Raw genomic sequence first — 14282 nt, 5'->3', positions numbered from 1 at the left:
TGGGCTGGGCTGGGCTGGGCTGGGCTGGGCTGGGCTGGGCTGAGCTGGGCTGAGCTAGGCTGGGCTGGGCTGGGCTAGGCTGGGCTGAGCTGGGCTGGGCTGGGCTGAGCTGGGCTGGGCTGGGCTGGGCTGGGCTGGGCTGGGCTGGGCTGGGCTGGGCTGGGCTGGGCTGGGCTGGGCTGCTGGCTGGGCTGGGCTGGGCTAGGTTCTCCTCTCATGCGGCTTGCTGCACCTTCTTGTACCCACGTCGGAGGAGGTGAGTCATCCACTGAGTCAGGAAAGGCCAGATCAGAAGGAAGAGGAGGGAGCGTCCAGAAAGAGCAGGCAGCCACCAGGAGGGGCCCTGAAGAGAGGGTGATGGGGACAGTGAGAGGGAGGAGAGAGGGGGAGAGGAGAGATCATTTAGAGTCTCAGAACTGTTTCCTTTCTGCACTAAGTCTCTTTGTTGTGTTCCCTCACCATAGCAACACCGCACACTCGGGACACCTGGGACTGCCCTTGGGTTTGGCAATCTTGCACTCTGAGCGTCTGTGTGTGTGTGTGAGAGTGAGCCTGTGTGTGAGTGTGTCAGTGTGTGAGAGTGAGTGTGTGTGTGTGTGTGTGGGTGTGTGTGTGCGTCTGTGTGTGTGTTTGTGTGAGAGTGAGCCTGTGTGTGTGCGTCTGTCTGTTTGTGTGAGTGTGAGCCTGTGTGTGTGCGTCTGTCTGTGTGTGTGTGTGAGAGTGAGCCTGTGTGTGTGCGTCTGTGTGTTTGTGTGAGAGTGTGTGTGTGCGTCTGTCTGTGTGTGTGTGTGTGTGTGAGCCTGTGTGTGTGCGTCTGTCTGTGTGTGTGTGAGTGAGCCTGTGTGTGTGTTCTGTGTGTGTGTGTGTGTGTGTGTGTGTGTGTGTGTGTGTGTGTGTGTGTGTGTGTGTGTGAGTGTGTGTGTGTGTGTGTGTGTGTGTGTGTGTGTGTGTGTGTGTGCGTCTGTGTATACACACACACCACACACTCTCACACACTCACTTCACACAGAACGAGTGACACTCACTCGGTACACAACCACAGACAACACACACACACTGGGGTGTCACTCCCTCGTACACACACACACACACCACTGTGTGTCCACCGACACACACACACACTGTGAGTGTGTGTCTGTGTGTGTGTGTGTGTGTGTGTGAGTGTGAGTTCTGTCTGTGTGTGTACACACTGACCAGACACACACACACACACTACAGACACATCACGTGCTGTGTGTGACACACACACACACTCACTCGGACACACAGGCAGCCACACCGCACACACTGTCTCACTCCGTGACAACACTCGTGCTGACACGTTGTGTGTGGGTCAGACTCGGCCGACACACACTCATTGCAGCTGTTCTGTGTGACACACAGTGAGCCACACACGTCAACTCTGGCACACTCTGTCTTACCACACAGACCGTGTGTGTGTGTGACGTGACTCAGCAGACACACACGACACTGTCTGTGTGTGTGAGTGAGCCTGTGTGTGCGCGTCTGTCTGTGTGTGTGTGTGAGTGAGCCTGTGTGTGTGCGTCTGTCTGTGTGTTTGTGTGAGAGTGAGCCTGTGTGTGCGTGTCTGTCTGTGTGTGTTGTGTGAGTGTCTGTTTGTGCGTCTGTGTGTGTGAGAGTGAGCCTGTGTGTGTGAGTCTGTCTGTGTGTGTGTGTGTCTGTCTGTGTGTGTGGGTGAGACTCACACACACACGTCTGGTTGACACAAACACAGTCACAAGTCTGTGTGACTGTGTGTGTCTGTGTGAGACACACTGTGTGTGCGCGTCACTGTGTTTTGTCACAGGTGGTGAGCGCATAGCCGACACAGCACTGTCATTTCGCCTGTGTGCGTCGTACTGTGTGTGTGTGTGTGTGTGTGTGTGTGTGTGTGTGTGTGTGTGAGTGAGCCTGTGTGTGCTGTCTGTCTGTGTGTGTGTGTGTGTGAGAGTGAGCCTGTGTGTGTGCGTCTGTCTGTGTGTGTGTGTGAGAGTGAGCCTGTGTGTGCGTCTGTCTGTGTTGTGTGAGAGTGAGCCTGTGTGTGCGCGTCTGTCTGTGTGTGTGTGTGTGAGTGAGCCTGTGTGTGTGTCTGTCTGTGTGTTTGTGTGAGAGTGAGCCTGTGTGTGTGCGCGTCTGTCTGTGTGTGTGTGTGAGAGTGAGCCTGTGTGTGTGTGTGTGTGTGCGTGAAGTGTGACCCGCGCAGACACACACAACACACTGTCTGGTGTGTGACGTGAGCCTGTGTGTGTGTCGTCTGTCCGACACTGTGAGTGTGTGTGTGACAACACTCTGTCTGTCGTGTGAGCCGTGTGTGGTGAGTGTGTGGTGTGTGTTGAGTCTGTGTGTGTGACAGACACTCCACACACACACTCTCACTGTGACCCACACGCAGACAGACAGTGAGCACTAGTTTGTGTGTGAGGATCTGTCTGTGTGTGACACACACACAGTTCTCCCTGTCGTGGTGTCAGTGTGAGTTGCTGTGTGTGTGTGTGTGTGTGTGTGTGTGTGTGTGTGTGTGTGTGTGTGTCTGTGTGTGAGTGTGAGCCTGTGTGTGTGAGCCTGTGTGTGCGTGTGTCTGTGTGTGTGTGTGTGTGTGTGTGTGAGCCTGTGTGTGTGCCTGTGTGTGTGTGTGTGTGAGCCTGTGTGTGTGTGTGTGTGTGTGTGTGAGTGTGTGTGTGCGTGTGTGTGTGTGTGTGTGTGAGTGTGTGTGTGTGTTTGTGTGTGTGAGTGAGCGTGTGTGTGTGCGTCTGTCTGTGTGTGTGTGAGAGTGAGCCTGTGTGTGTGCGCGTGTGTCTGTCTGTGTGTGTGTGTGTGTGTGTGTGTGTGAGCCTGTGTCACACGTGTGTGGCCACACACTCTCTGTGTGTGTGTGTTGTGTGAGTACACACTCTGTGTGTGTGTGGTGTGTGAGTGATCACTGTGACACGCACACTCTGTCTGTGTGTGTGTGTGTGATCCTGTGTGTGTTCGTCACACCCACACAGTGAGCACGTCTGTCAGTGTGTTTGTGTGTGTGTGTGTGTGTGTGTCTGTCTGTGTATGTGTGTGTGTGTTTGTGTCTGTGTGTGTGTCTGTGTGTGTGAGAGTGAGCCTGTGTGTGTGCGTCTGTGTGTGTGTGTGTGTGAGAGTGAGCCTGTGTGTGTGCGTCTGTCTGTGTGTGTGTGAGTGAGCCCTGTGTGTGTCTGTCTGTGTTTGTGTGTGTGAGTGTGTGTGTGTCTGTCTGTGTGAGCCTGTGTGTGCGCGTCTGTGTGTGTGTGTGTGTGTGTGCGCGTCTGTGTGTGTGTGTGTGTGAGCCTGTGTGTGTCTGTGTGTGTGTGTGATGTGTCTGTGCGAGAGCCACACACGCGACCTGTGTGCACTGTGACACCACGTGTCTCAGGTGAGCCTGTGTGGTGTGAGGGCAGTCGTGTCACACTCTGTGGGTGTGAGACTTGAGCCTGTGACAGCCTGTGTGTGCGTCTGTCTGTGTGTGTGTGAGGTGAGTGTGTGTGTGCGCGTCTGTCTGTGAGTGAGTGAGCCTGTGTGTGTGTGTGTGTGTGTGTGAGTGTCTTTGTGTTTGTGTGTTTGTGTGAGTGTGTGTGTGTGTGTGTGTCTGTGTGTGTGTGTGTGTGTCTGTGTGTGCGTGTCTGTGTGTGTGTGTGAGAGTGAGCCTGTGTGTGTGTGTCTGTCTGTGTGTTTGTGTGAGAGTGAGCCTGTGTGTGTGCGTCTGTCTGTGTGTGTGTGTGTGTGTGAGCCTGTGTGTGTGTGTCTGTCTGTGTGTGTGTGTGTGTGAGCCTGTGTGTGTGTGTGTGTGTGTGTGTGTGTGCACTCTGTCGTGTGTGCGCATCTGTCTGTGTGTTTTGTGTGAGAGTGAGCCTGTGTGGTGTCACACACACACTCTGTCTGCGCGTCTGACTGTGTGTGTGTGGGACAACACACTGTGGTGTGTGTGACTCACACTGTGTGTGTGTGTGTGAGAGCCTGTGTGTGTGCGTCTGTCTGTGTGTGTGTGTCGACACACAACGACACCTGTGAGTGTGGTGCGTGACTGTCCTGTGTGCAGACAGCACACTGGTGTGTGTGTCTGTGCAACACTGTGTGTGTGTGACACACACACAGTGAGCCTGTGTGTGCACTGTGTGTGCACACCCCTGTTCACACACTGTGTGAGACATCCTGTGTGTGCCCACACCACACTCTCACTGGTGTGTGAGAGTGACACCTGTGTGTGCGCAGCTGTCTGTGTGTGTGTGTGAGCACACTGAGCCTGTGTGTGACAGACCACCGCTGTCACACTGTTTTGTGTGAGAGTGAGCCTGTGTGTCCGCGTCTGTCGTGTGCCTGTGTGTGTGTGTGTGAGTCCTGTGTGTGTTGTGTGTGTTGTGTGTGAGTGACCTGTGTGTGCGTGTTTGCTGTCGTGTGTGTGTGGTGTGTGTCTGTGTGTGTGTGTGTGTGTGTGTGTGAGTGAGCCTGTGTGTGTGCGTCTGTCTGTGTGTGTGTGTGAGAGTGAGTGTGTGTGTGTGCGTCTGTGTGTGTGTGTGTGTGTGTGTGTGTGTGTGTGTGTGTGAGCCTGTGTGTGTGCGCGTCTGTCTGTGTGTGTGTGTGTGAGTGAGCCTGTGTGTGTGCGTCTGTGTGTGTGTGTGTGTGTGTGTGTGTGTGTGTGTGTGTGTCTGTGTGTGTGTGTGAGAGTGAGCCTGTGTGTGCGCGCGTCTGTCTGTGTGTGTGTGTGTGTGTGTGTGAGTGTGTGTGTGTGTGTGTGTGTGTGTGTGTGTGAGTGAGCCTGTGTGTGTGGCATTCTGTCTGTGTGTGTGTGTGTGTGTGAGCGTGAGCCTGTGTGTGCGTGTCTGTCTGTGTGTGTGGTGTGTGAGTGTGAGTGTGTGTGTGTGTGTGTGTGTGTGTGTGTGTGTGTGTGTGTGTGAGTGAGCCTGTGTGTGTGCGTCTGTCTGTGTGTTTGTGTGAGAGTGAGCCTGTGTGTGTGCGTCTGTCTGTGTGTGTGTGTGAGAGTGAGCCTGTGTGTGTGCGTCTGTCTGTTTGTGTGAGTGTGAGCCTGTGTGTGTGCGTCTGTCTGTGAGCCTGTGTGTGTGTGTGTGAGTGAGTGTGAGCCTGTGTGTGTGCTGTCTGTGTGTGTGCGTGTCTGTGAGTGTGTACACACACGCGTCTGTCTGTGTGACTTTTGTGACACACTGTGTGCGCAGTCGGACCTGTTTGTTTTGTGTGAGAGTGAGCCTGTGTGACACACAGTCTGTCAGAGTGTGTGTGTGGTGACTGTCCCTCTGGTGCCTGTGTGACAGAGTGAGCCTGGGTGTGCGCATCCCTGACACACGCTGTGTGTGTGTGTGTGTGTGTGTGAGTGTGTGCCTGTGTGTGTGCGTCTGTCTGTGTGTGTGTGTGTGTGTGAGTGAGCCTGTGTGTGTGTCTGTCTGTGTGTGTGTGAGAGTGTGTGTGTGTGTGTGTGTGTGAGTGAGCCTGTGTGTGCGCGTCTGTGTGTGTGTGTGTGTGAGAGTGAGCCTGTGTGTGTGTGTGTGTCTGCCTGTGTGTGTGCGTCTGTGTGTGTGTGTGTGTGTGTGAGACAGTGACCTGTGTGTCTGTGTTGTGTGTGTGACACACACCCTGTGTGTGACACACAACTGTCCACTGTGGTCACGCCAGACAGAAACAGCACACCACACACAACACTCGGACACACACTCGTGGTGACCAATTTGACACGCTGCACCTGTGGACAGACACACACCTCACTCGTGACACTCGGGGTCTGTGTGTGTGTCTGTGTGTGTGTGTGTGTGTGAGTGAGCCTGTGTGTGTGCGTCTGTCTGTGTGTGTGTGTGTGAGTGTGTGTGTGTGTGTGCGTGTGTGTGTGTGTGTGTGTGTGTGTGTGTCTGTGTGTGTGTGTGTGTGAGAGTGTGTGTGTGTGTGCGTGTGTGTGTGTGTGTGTGTGACCGTCTGTGTGGGAGTGAACGTGGTGTGTGTGAGCCTGTTGTGTGTTGTTACGGTGTGAGAGTGAGCCAGACACCCACACACTGTCTGTGTGTGTTGAGAGTCTGGCACTCTGTGTCTGTTGTGTGTGTGAGAGTGAGCCTGTGTGTGCGCGTCTCCTGTGTGTGTGTGTGTGAGAGTGAGCCTGTGTGTGTGCGTCTGTCTGTGTGTTTATGTGAGAGTGAGCCTGTGTGTGCGCGTCTGTCTGTGTGTGTGTGTGAGAGTGAGCCTGTGTGTGTGCGTCTGTCTGTGTGTGTGTGTGTGAGAGTGAGCCTGCAGCTGTCCTAGTCCACAGCCCCCCCTCTCTGATACCTGCTGCATGTCAGCTCTCTGCTCCAGTGCATGCAGCCTGTCCTTGGCGCAGTGCATGTCCTCCTGCAGCCTCCGCAGCGCCAGGGTGATCTGCTGCTCAAGAGCGCCGCAGTGTCCTCTCTCAGGTCCTCCTCCCCCTGCTCCTGCAATGCCCCTCTCATCCCTGGCCAAGCTCCCTGAGCTCAGTCGCTCTGTAGAGAGTGGGGGGTGGAAGAGTCCGGCATTAAAATCAATATTTCAATGTTTATTAATACACTGTCTAACACTTGTTATCCTGTGGAATTATACTATTCTAAATAAATATAATTATAAAAGAAATACTAATAAATGTAATCAATTCAGTGGCAAATATTTTGACTGGAAGCCTTTTTGACTACGTGACAAGTTCTAAAATGAGAACACACAACCCGACTCCCTCAAACTGCCTCAAACTCAACATTTTCAGCACCGAAATCCTACTGAAATATACTGAACAAGCTGGAGAATCTCTCACGTCTCTCACTCCAGTGACTCTGCCGTCCATCCCGCAAAGCGCCCTTCTTCCTCCCCAGCTCTCCCTCTCCTTGGCCCGTCCTCTCTCCGCCTTGGCCCGCCCCTGCCTGTGTTGCCACGGCGACAGGGTTGAGAGGGCTCTGGAGCTCTGATGCTGAAGAATTATTCCAGGGCTCCCCCTGCTGGAGATAGCAGTGCATGAGAGACAGGAGCCGGCCCTCATGGCATTTCGACTGGAGCGGTGGGGGAGTGGAAGTGGCCCTCACAACAGACACACTATTGTGAAACTACACCCACAGAATGTACATGTAAAAATAACACAGACTTATGATATTTTAGAACTTGCACTGTGCAAAATAATGAATGCCCTCATCAAGTTTCATCATAAGATATGATTACCAGTGCTGTAGTTGCACTGGGACTTTGTACAATAGACTCACATGACACACTTCTCCCCTCAACGGTCTGATTCAGCCAGCAGTTCTCTTGATGCAGTGAAAGAGCAAGTGGAACTTCTAGTACAAACTGCTTCTTCAAGAGGACGACAGCATGGATTGTAATAACCCACCATATTGCACCGTGAACGTTGCTGTTGGTCATTCCTTGAGCACCGCATCACCTTTGCACTGCAAGACACTACCACTGACATGCACCCCACACACAGCTGACCTCACATGACCCCTGACCCCTGCGCACCTTGTCGGGGTCGAGCTGCTCCATGGAGTCACAGAACACCTCGCTTTCCGAGTCGCTGGTCACATGGTTACTCTCCTGGTTAAACTCCGCCCCTCCGTCTGCAACAGCACAGAGAGAGATGAGCACAACACCGCTGAGCAAAACACCGTCACTGCGTTCACTATATACACCGCAGAGCAAAACACCGTCACTGCGTTCACTATATACACCGCTGAGCAAAACACCGTCACTGCGTTCACTATATACACTGCAGAGCAAAACACCGTCACTGCGTTCACTATATACACCGCAGAGCAAAACACCGTCACTGCGTTCACTATATACACTGCAGAGCAAAACACCCTCACTGCGTTCACTATATACACCGCAGAGCAAACAACCGTCACTGCGTTCACTATATACACGCGCACTGCGAGCAAAACACCGTCACTGCGTTCACTATATACACCGCAGAGCAAAACACCGTCACTGCGTTCACTATATACACCGCAGAGCAAAACACCGTCACTGCGTTCACTATATACACCGCAGAGCAAAACACCCTCACTGCGTTCACTATATACACCGCAGAGCAAACAACCGTCACTGCGTTCACTATATACACCGCTGAGCAAAACACCGTCACTGCGTTCACTATATACACCGCAGAGCAAAACACCGTCACTGCGTTCACTATATACACCGCAGAGCAAAACACCGTCACTGCGTTCACTATATACACCGCAGAGCAAAACACCGTCACTGCGTTCACTATATACACCGCAGAGCAAAACACCGTCACTGCGTTCACTATATACTGCGTTCACTATATACATCGCTGAGCAAAACACCGTCACTGCGTTCACTATATACACTGCAGAGCAAACAACCGTCACTGCGTTCACTATATACACTGCAGAGCAAACAACCGTCACTGCGTTCACTATATACACTGCAGAGCAAACAACCGTCACTGCGTTCACTATATACACGTATGCTTCAAATTCACTTTCTTATCTGCTTGTCGGTCCGGGGTTTCGTGCTTACTAATTGTTGTATAATCTTCAATTTTGAACAATACTTTTTTTATTTTAACTTCAGTTAAACGTTTTATGTTGTATGAAAAGATAAGACAGTTAAAATGTAAATGTGAATTTATTGCTAACAAATTTCAGGTAGAACCCGAGTTAATTTCATTTGGAATTTAAACTTGTACAGACAAGCTATTCAGAAAGACGTGACACTGCATTATCGCTGATTTCGTTTCGTTGTTGTTTTGGGGGGAAAATATCCACACAAATGTAAACGTAAAACTGTCAGACCAGCAGCACAGTGGCGCACAGCCTGCTTTTTTGAGATAAGTGTTGAAACGTGCTTTCAGTACTGGATTCAGTTTATCGTTTTTCCTTTTTTTACGTTTTAAAAAATTGTGAAAGCAATGAACTGATTATAAAAGAAATGCTAATAAATGTAATCAAATAATGTGCATACGAATAAAACAAACAAACACACACACACACACACACACACAGTGCTTCACTTGTCTGGATCAGTTTGAAGGCTTCTACTGTATGCTATTCTAACTGTTGTTGAAATGATACAGTGCGTTGCAGGGAGAGATCCTCGGGAGAGACGATGATGTCTCACTTTAAGTGCACTCTTCCACAGGAAAGCCCTGCAGTGTTTGCGTGTTGTTACAGGCTGCAGTTGTACAAATGCACACACAGTTTGACATTCACACTGTTTAAATAACTCCTCCCTCCCTCGCTCCCTCCTCACCCCCGATCTGCTGGAGGAGAGTGTCTGGAGGCCTGGGCATGTCGTGGATCACGCGGTAGAGAGGCTGGAAGTGATGGAACATGGAGGCTGTCTTCTCATTCATGGGCACAGTGTCGATGACCTGCAGGGCAAAAGAGTCTGATCAGCACCCTGCAGACTGCTCTGTCCACCCTACACCCTGCTCCCTGTAACCTGTACCCAATCCCTGCACCTTGCTCTGTGCACCCTGCTCGCTGCATCCTACACAATGCTCCCTGCACCCTGCAATCTGCTCCCTGCACCCTCCACCCTGCTCTCTGCACCCTGCATTCTACATCCTACTCCCAACAGGCAGACATAGAAACAGACAGGGAGGCAGGCAGGCAGGCAGACGCACAGACAGACGGGCAGAAAGGCAGGCAGGCAGACACACAGACTCACACAAGCACAGACTGGGGGTGGGGGGGGTGGGGGGGGGATACCTCCTGTGCCACTCTCTTCATCTCCTCCACGTACTCCCTCATCGCCCCCTCCCTGCTCGTGTCTCCCAGCCGCTTCCAGGCGTCCCTGCGCAAAAAACCACACCCGCCAATCAAACTGAGCTCCTGGGGTACTCTCCCGACACTGAATATTACAAGAGCAGCACTCACATTCCAGAACACTGAACAAGAAGAGCACTCACATTCCAGAACACTGAACAAGAAGAGCACTCACATTCCAGAACACTGAACAAGAAGAGCACTCACATTCCAGAACACTGAACAAGAAGAGCACTCACATTCCAGAACACTGAACAAGAAGAGCACTCACATTCCAGAACACTGAACAAGAAGAGCACTCACATTCCAGAACACTGAACAAGAAGATCACTCACATTCCAGAACACCGAACAAGAACAGCACTCACATTCCAGAACACCGAACAAGAACAGCACTCACATTCCAGCATATTGCACTTAGATCAACATTACAGCACAACAGGCATAGGAGAGTATTAGAACATCCTTCCAAGGGGAATAGAGATTGCACACAGCGAACGATCACTCGGTGCCCTGTTTATACCACAAGCACAGATTTCAAATAATGCATTCAGACATCCCGAAAAATACTTAGCAGAGGTAAGGAACAGCGAGGTGTGGTAAAGCACATTAATAAGCATGACAAAGCAGGGTGAACGAGGGGAAACAACATGGCAGAACAATGGGAAAAGCATGGAGACAAAACTGCAAAAATCCAGAACTAAACGTTTATTAGGGCAAAGACGTCTAGTGGAAGAGTTTGTCGTTGAACTTCTTTTAGTGTTGACTGAAAACTGACACTGATCACTATGGACTGTTTCACAGTTTTGGATGATCACAAGCCCCCCCCCCCCCCCCCCCCCCTCCTCTTGTAGCGGCCGATGGGGTCCCAGAACCCCGGCCGGGGGGCTGTGCAGGGGCCGCAGGTGGCCTGCTTATAGAAGCTGTAGAATCGCAGCATGACCTTGTGGGACGGCTGGTAGAGTCCTGCAGAGAAACACACACTTAGAAAGAGTGCCCTCACAATGAAGACCTTTAAAACAACATCCCATCAATCAACACCAATCACTGTGGAGACTAATAATGCTGCCCTTATACCAGCAGCACTGTGGAGAATGTATTATTAACTGTGCCCTTATACCAGCAGCACTGTGGAGAATGTATTATTAACTGTGCCCTTAAACAAGTTTGCTATGGTATCTTTGCACAGTATGTTTGCAGTTTTCCCCTATGCTTTTTCCCATGGTTTTACTGTGAATTTACTGTAGTTTACCCTGCTTTGCCATGTTTAGTGATATGCTTTACCACACCTCGCTGGTCTTTCACTGTGCTTTATTACACTTTGCTGTGCTTTTACCACAAGAAGCTTGTATAAGGGTACACACACAGTAATGTTGATAATTGTGACTCGTCTCTCTGCCGATCCAAGGGGGACTTTGTCACCAGAATTGAATTTTTCTCCAGCCCAGGTGCTGGTCGCTAGACAAGTAAGAACCAGCCTGTACCGGGCTATAGCAGATCTGAAATACAATGGGGATCGAGTCCTGGATGAGCGTCCTGGGTCCTTATTGGAGAAATGCTCCAGTCTGACAGGCTGTAACATGTCAGTGCCGACGCAGTTCAATACAGCTGGTCACAAACTCAGAGGAAACTCATCAGCACGCTGTTGCAAGGAGGAGCTGTTTGTGCTGTTCTCTGTGTAGCTCTGCTTGGTCTGGGTATTTTCTCTCACTCAATGTAAAGACAAGCTCGTGGACAGTTACTGACAAGAACACATTTCTTATTTGGCTATGATGTATGGAGGTTGTCTGTGTCTTGTGTAATCTCTTGTATTAATATATTTTGTTAGCAGGGTGCGTGTGTCAAATGTATGCATTGTGAGAATGTTTCTCTCAGAAACTCAAGGACCAAGAGAGAGAGCTGTTCCAAGAAGAAAGAATTGTTCAAGTGATGTAACCACAGGTTTGCTATAGAAAAGCGTGCTCCCAGCCTCTGCCCCTCTGACTCACCGTTCTTGGGCAGGCTGTGCACCACACTGACGGCAGCCTGGAAACGCCTCTCGCAGTCCTGGTCTGCAACAGCCATCGCTGCTCCTGTCAATCAGCTGAAAACACAGGGCGCAGGGGGGAGAGCACTGGATTAGAGACCCCCTCCCCTCCTCTCAATCATTTACACTGGGACTGGAGACCCCCTCCTCTCCTCTCAATCACTTACACTGGGACTGGAGACCCCCTCCCCCTCCTCTCAATCACTTACACTGGGACTGGAGACCCCCTCCCCTCCTCTCAATCACTTACACTGGGGCTGGAGACCACCCCCCTCCTCTCAATCAGTTACACTGGGACTGGAGACCCCCTCCCCCTCCTTTCAATCACTTACACTGGGACTGCAGACCCCCTCCCCCTCCTCTCAATCACTTACACTGGGACTGGAGACTGCCTCCCCTCCTCTCAATCACTTACACTGGGACTGCAGACCCCCTCCCCCTCCTCTAAATCTTGATATCGAGTCTACTGAGACACCACGTGTGAATGAAGACCCGATGTGTTCTATAACCTGATAAATGAACTTCACAAGGTGTCTGCAGTGCCGCATTCCCCCAGCACTGATGGAAATCCGCTTATATTATAAAACGCATGAATGTTTTGACGCTGCTGTTGTTGGTCAGTGGGAAGAATAATATAATTGTCTCCCTTACGATCTAACCCATCGGTCAACTGATGCAGAACAAAACCCTCCTGCATAAAATCCCAGTTTCATTAATACTGTATATTCATGTGCGCAGGTAATCCGTGGCTTCTGGTGTCAGGGTTTCCGACTCGTTTTTAAGTATCTCGCACAAATCTGATATTGCTGCACGGTTTAATTTGAAGCGGTGTGTGATGTCCTCGTCACGCAGATTCAATATATTTATATTTCTCGCAAACGTTGTGTGACATGCGGCTGTTGTTCGCGTAGTGCAGAAGGAGCATTACGCACAAACCCACAACACAATGCCAGGTCCTGTGTGCAAGACTGGGTTAACAAGCTTTTAGGGCAGACCTGTTGGTTAATTTTTACGGGGGAAAAAAAAAAGTTTCTCCTTAAACTTTTGTGTATCGTAACTCCCAAATGCCCAGTTAATGAGATACACACCAAGCCAAACCGCCGGACTTGTGTCAATACATTTCCTTAAATGTGCTTTGATTCCGACACCTTTTGAGTGTAGAGCCACTGTCGGTAAATATAAAATACATCGAATTGCGTTAATTAGAAATGCAATCAAGCGGACAGTGGTTAGACTGAAGGAATGTGCGGCGGCTGTTGTAATAACCCCACATTCACAATGCTGTCCGCCTTGAAGCGTGGCGCTTCTGCTTTACCTGCGGTGATCACACCTGCTCACCCTTCCGTGCGCAGACCCCAGACTGCCATTATAGCGGGTTCTGCAAGACCTCCTCGGGAACTGGGTTCATACACGGAGATAATAACAACACTACTACTACTACTAATAATAATAATATTAATATCAGTAAATATTGTAAGTGTGCGCTACCCAACACATCAGCAGACTTTGCCCTTTACCCTCTAGGCGAGGTTGTTTACCTCTGAGGCTCATTCTCAGCCAATCACAGTTTTCACTTTCCACACACCCCGCCCATAGAATCCGATCTACCAATCACATGCAGGAATTGCGACGCCCCCCCCCCAGTTTATATCCAATGAAAGAGTCGCTTCGTTTAGCCCCGGCTCTGAGACAGTGACGGCGTTGTGTGTTGATCTAACCAATCCGCGTTCAGTTTTACATTCGTACCTCTTCATTTCTTTATTCCTTTTCATCTATTAACGTGTATTGATCTTCGCAGTGATTGTCTTGTACTTTGGCAATAGCACGAATGTTGTCGTCAAGCCAGTAAAGCAATTTGAATGAAAAGACATGCTCGACTCCCACCGCTCCGGGGCGCCCTCCAGCGGGCGGCAGTGACACTGACGGCGCTAAACCCTTATTTATTTATTTTTTTTAAATATTTTTTAAAATGTTTTACTGGGATTCAGTTTCAATAGGGAAGCGCTTAATGCATTTTTAAAAAAAAAACTAAAGCGGGAGAATGTTGCTGTACAATATTGCGGTCTGTCTCGGGTGTTTAAACTAACGCAGTACAGTCCAGTAGCTTTACATAATTGTATACTGGCTGGAAATGCTCAGTACACCGCCGATCAGTACGTGGCTAATCCTGGATCCCGGGTTCATTAACCGAGCAGGAATGTTTCTCCGATCAGACGCTGCTTCTGCGATTCAGGTGCTAATGTAGAGATATGACCACTAGGTGGCAGAGTGACTTAATCCATACCACGTCTTTCCCAACCAGCTAACCCTCAAAAGAGTTTCATTTTTCTCCAGATCACAAGGAGGAGGGAATTCTTCCCACATCAGCTGGTCGATCTCTTGTCTGGTCTGTCCTAAGTCTCTCCACTTATTTTGCAGCTGAGTGAGTCCTCTGCTCCGGGTGTCTGTGCTGCAGTTTAAGTATTAGTTCGGGTTAACTTTATCAATGAAGCCCCCTGCTTCTTGTGTGTCAGGCTCTGGCGT

General features: G+C 50.4%; 1 protein-coding gene across 2 annotated transcripts; it reads right to left on the bottom strand.

Annotated features, from left to right (window-relative positions):
- Positions 1-125: 125 nt before the first annotated feature.
- Positions 126-13289, bottom strand: acbd4 (acyl-CoA binding domain containing 4). Of its 2 annotated transcripts, none has more exons than XM_041231328.1 (9): positions 13075-13289; positions 11722-11816; positions 10578-10699; positions 9678-9761; positions 9217-9337; positions 7459-7556; positions 6764-6944; positions 6271-6461; positions 126-343 (listed from the first exon to the last, which is right to left on the bottom strand). In XM_041231328.1, the coding sequence occupies exons 2-9, from the start codon at positions 11795-11797 to the stop codon at positions 215-217; spliced, it is 1002 nt and encodes a 333-aa protein (XP_041087262.1). In that variant the 5' UTR covers positions 11798-11816; positions 13075-13289; the 3' UTR covers positions 126-214. The 2 variants fall into 2 exon arrangements, with proteins under 2 accessions (XP_041087262.1, XP_041087263.1); XM_041231329.1 differs by having other exon boundaries at positions 9678-9764; positions 10581-10699.
- Positions 13290-14282: the final 993 nt, after the last annotated feature.

Source organism: Polyodon spathula, chromosome 28 (genome assembly GCF_017654505.1).
Source record: "Polyodon spathula isolate WHYD16114869_AA chromosome 28, ASM1765450v1, whole genome shotgun sequence".
Lineage (NCBI taxonomy): Eukaryota > Metazoa > Chordata > Actinopteri > Acipenseriformes > Polyodontidae > Polyodon > Polyodon spathula.
The sequence above is the reverse complement of the archived record's forward strand: the minus strand, read 5'-3'. Positions and strand labels throughout refer to the sequence as shown.

Bases quoted from the DNA above. Each gene is read 5' to 3' on its own strand.
- acbd4 (XM_041231328.1), bottom strand. From the start codon at position 11,797: ATGGCTGTTGCAGACCAGGACTGCGAGAGGCGTTTCCAGGCTGCCGTC. The intron at 6,462-6,763 runs GTGAGAGATTCT...CACTCTCTACAG, and splicing joins GAGTCACTGGAGTGAGAGAC to AGCGACTGAGCTCAGGGAGC. The intron at 344-6,270 runs GTATCAGAGAGG...CCCTCTCTTCAG, and splicing joins AGAGAGCTGACATGCAGCAG to GGCCCCTCCTGGTGGCTGCC.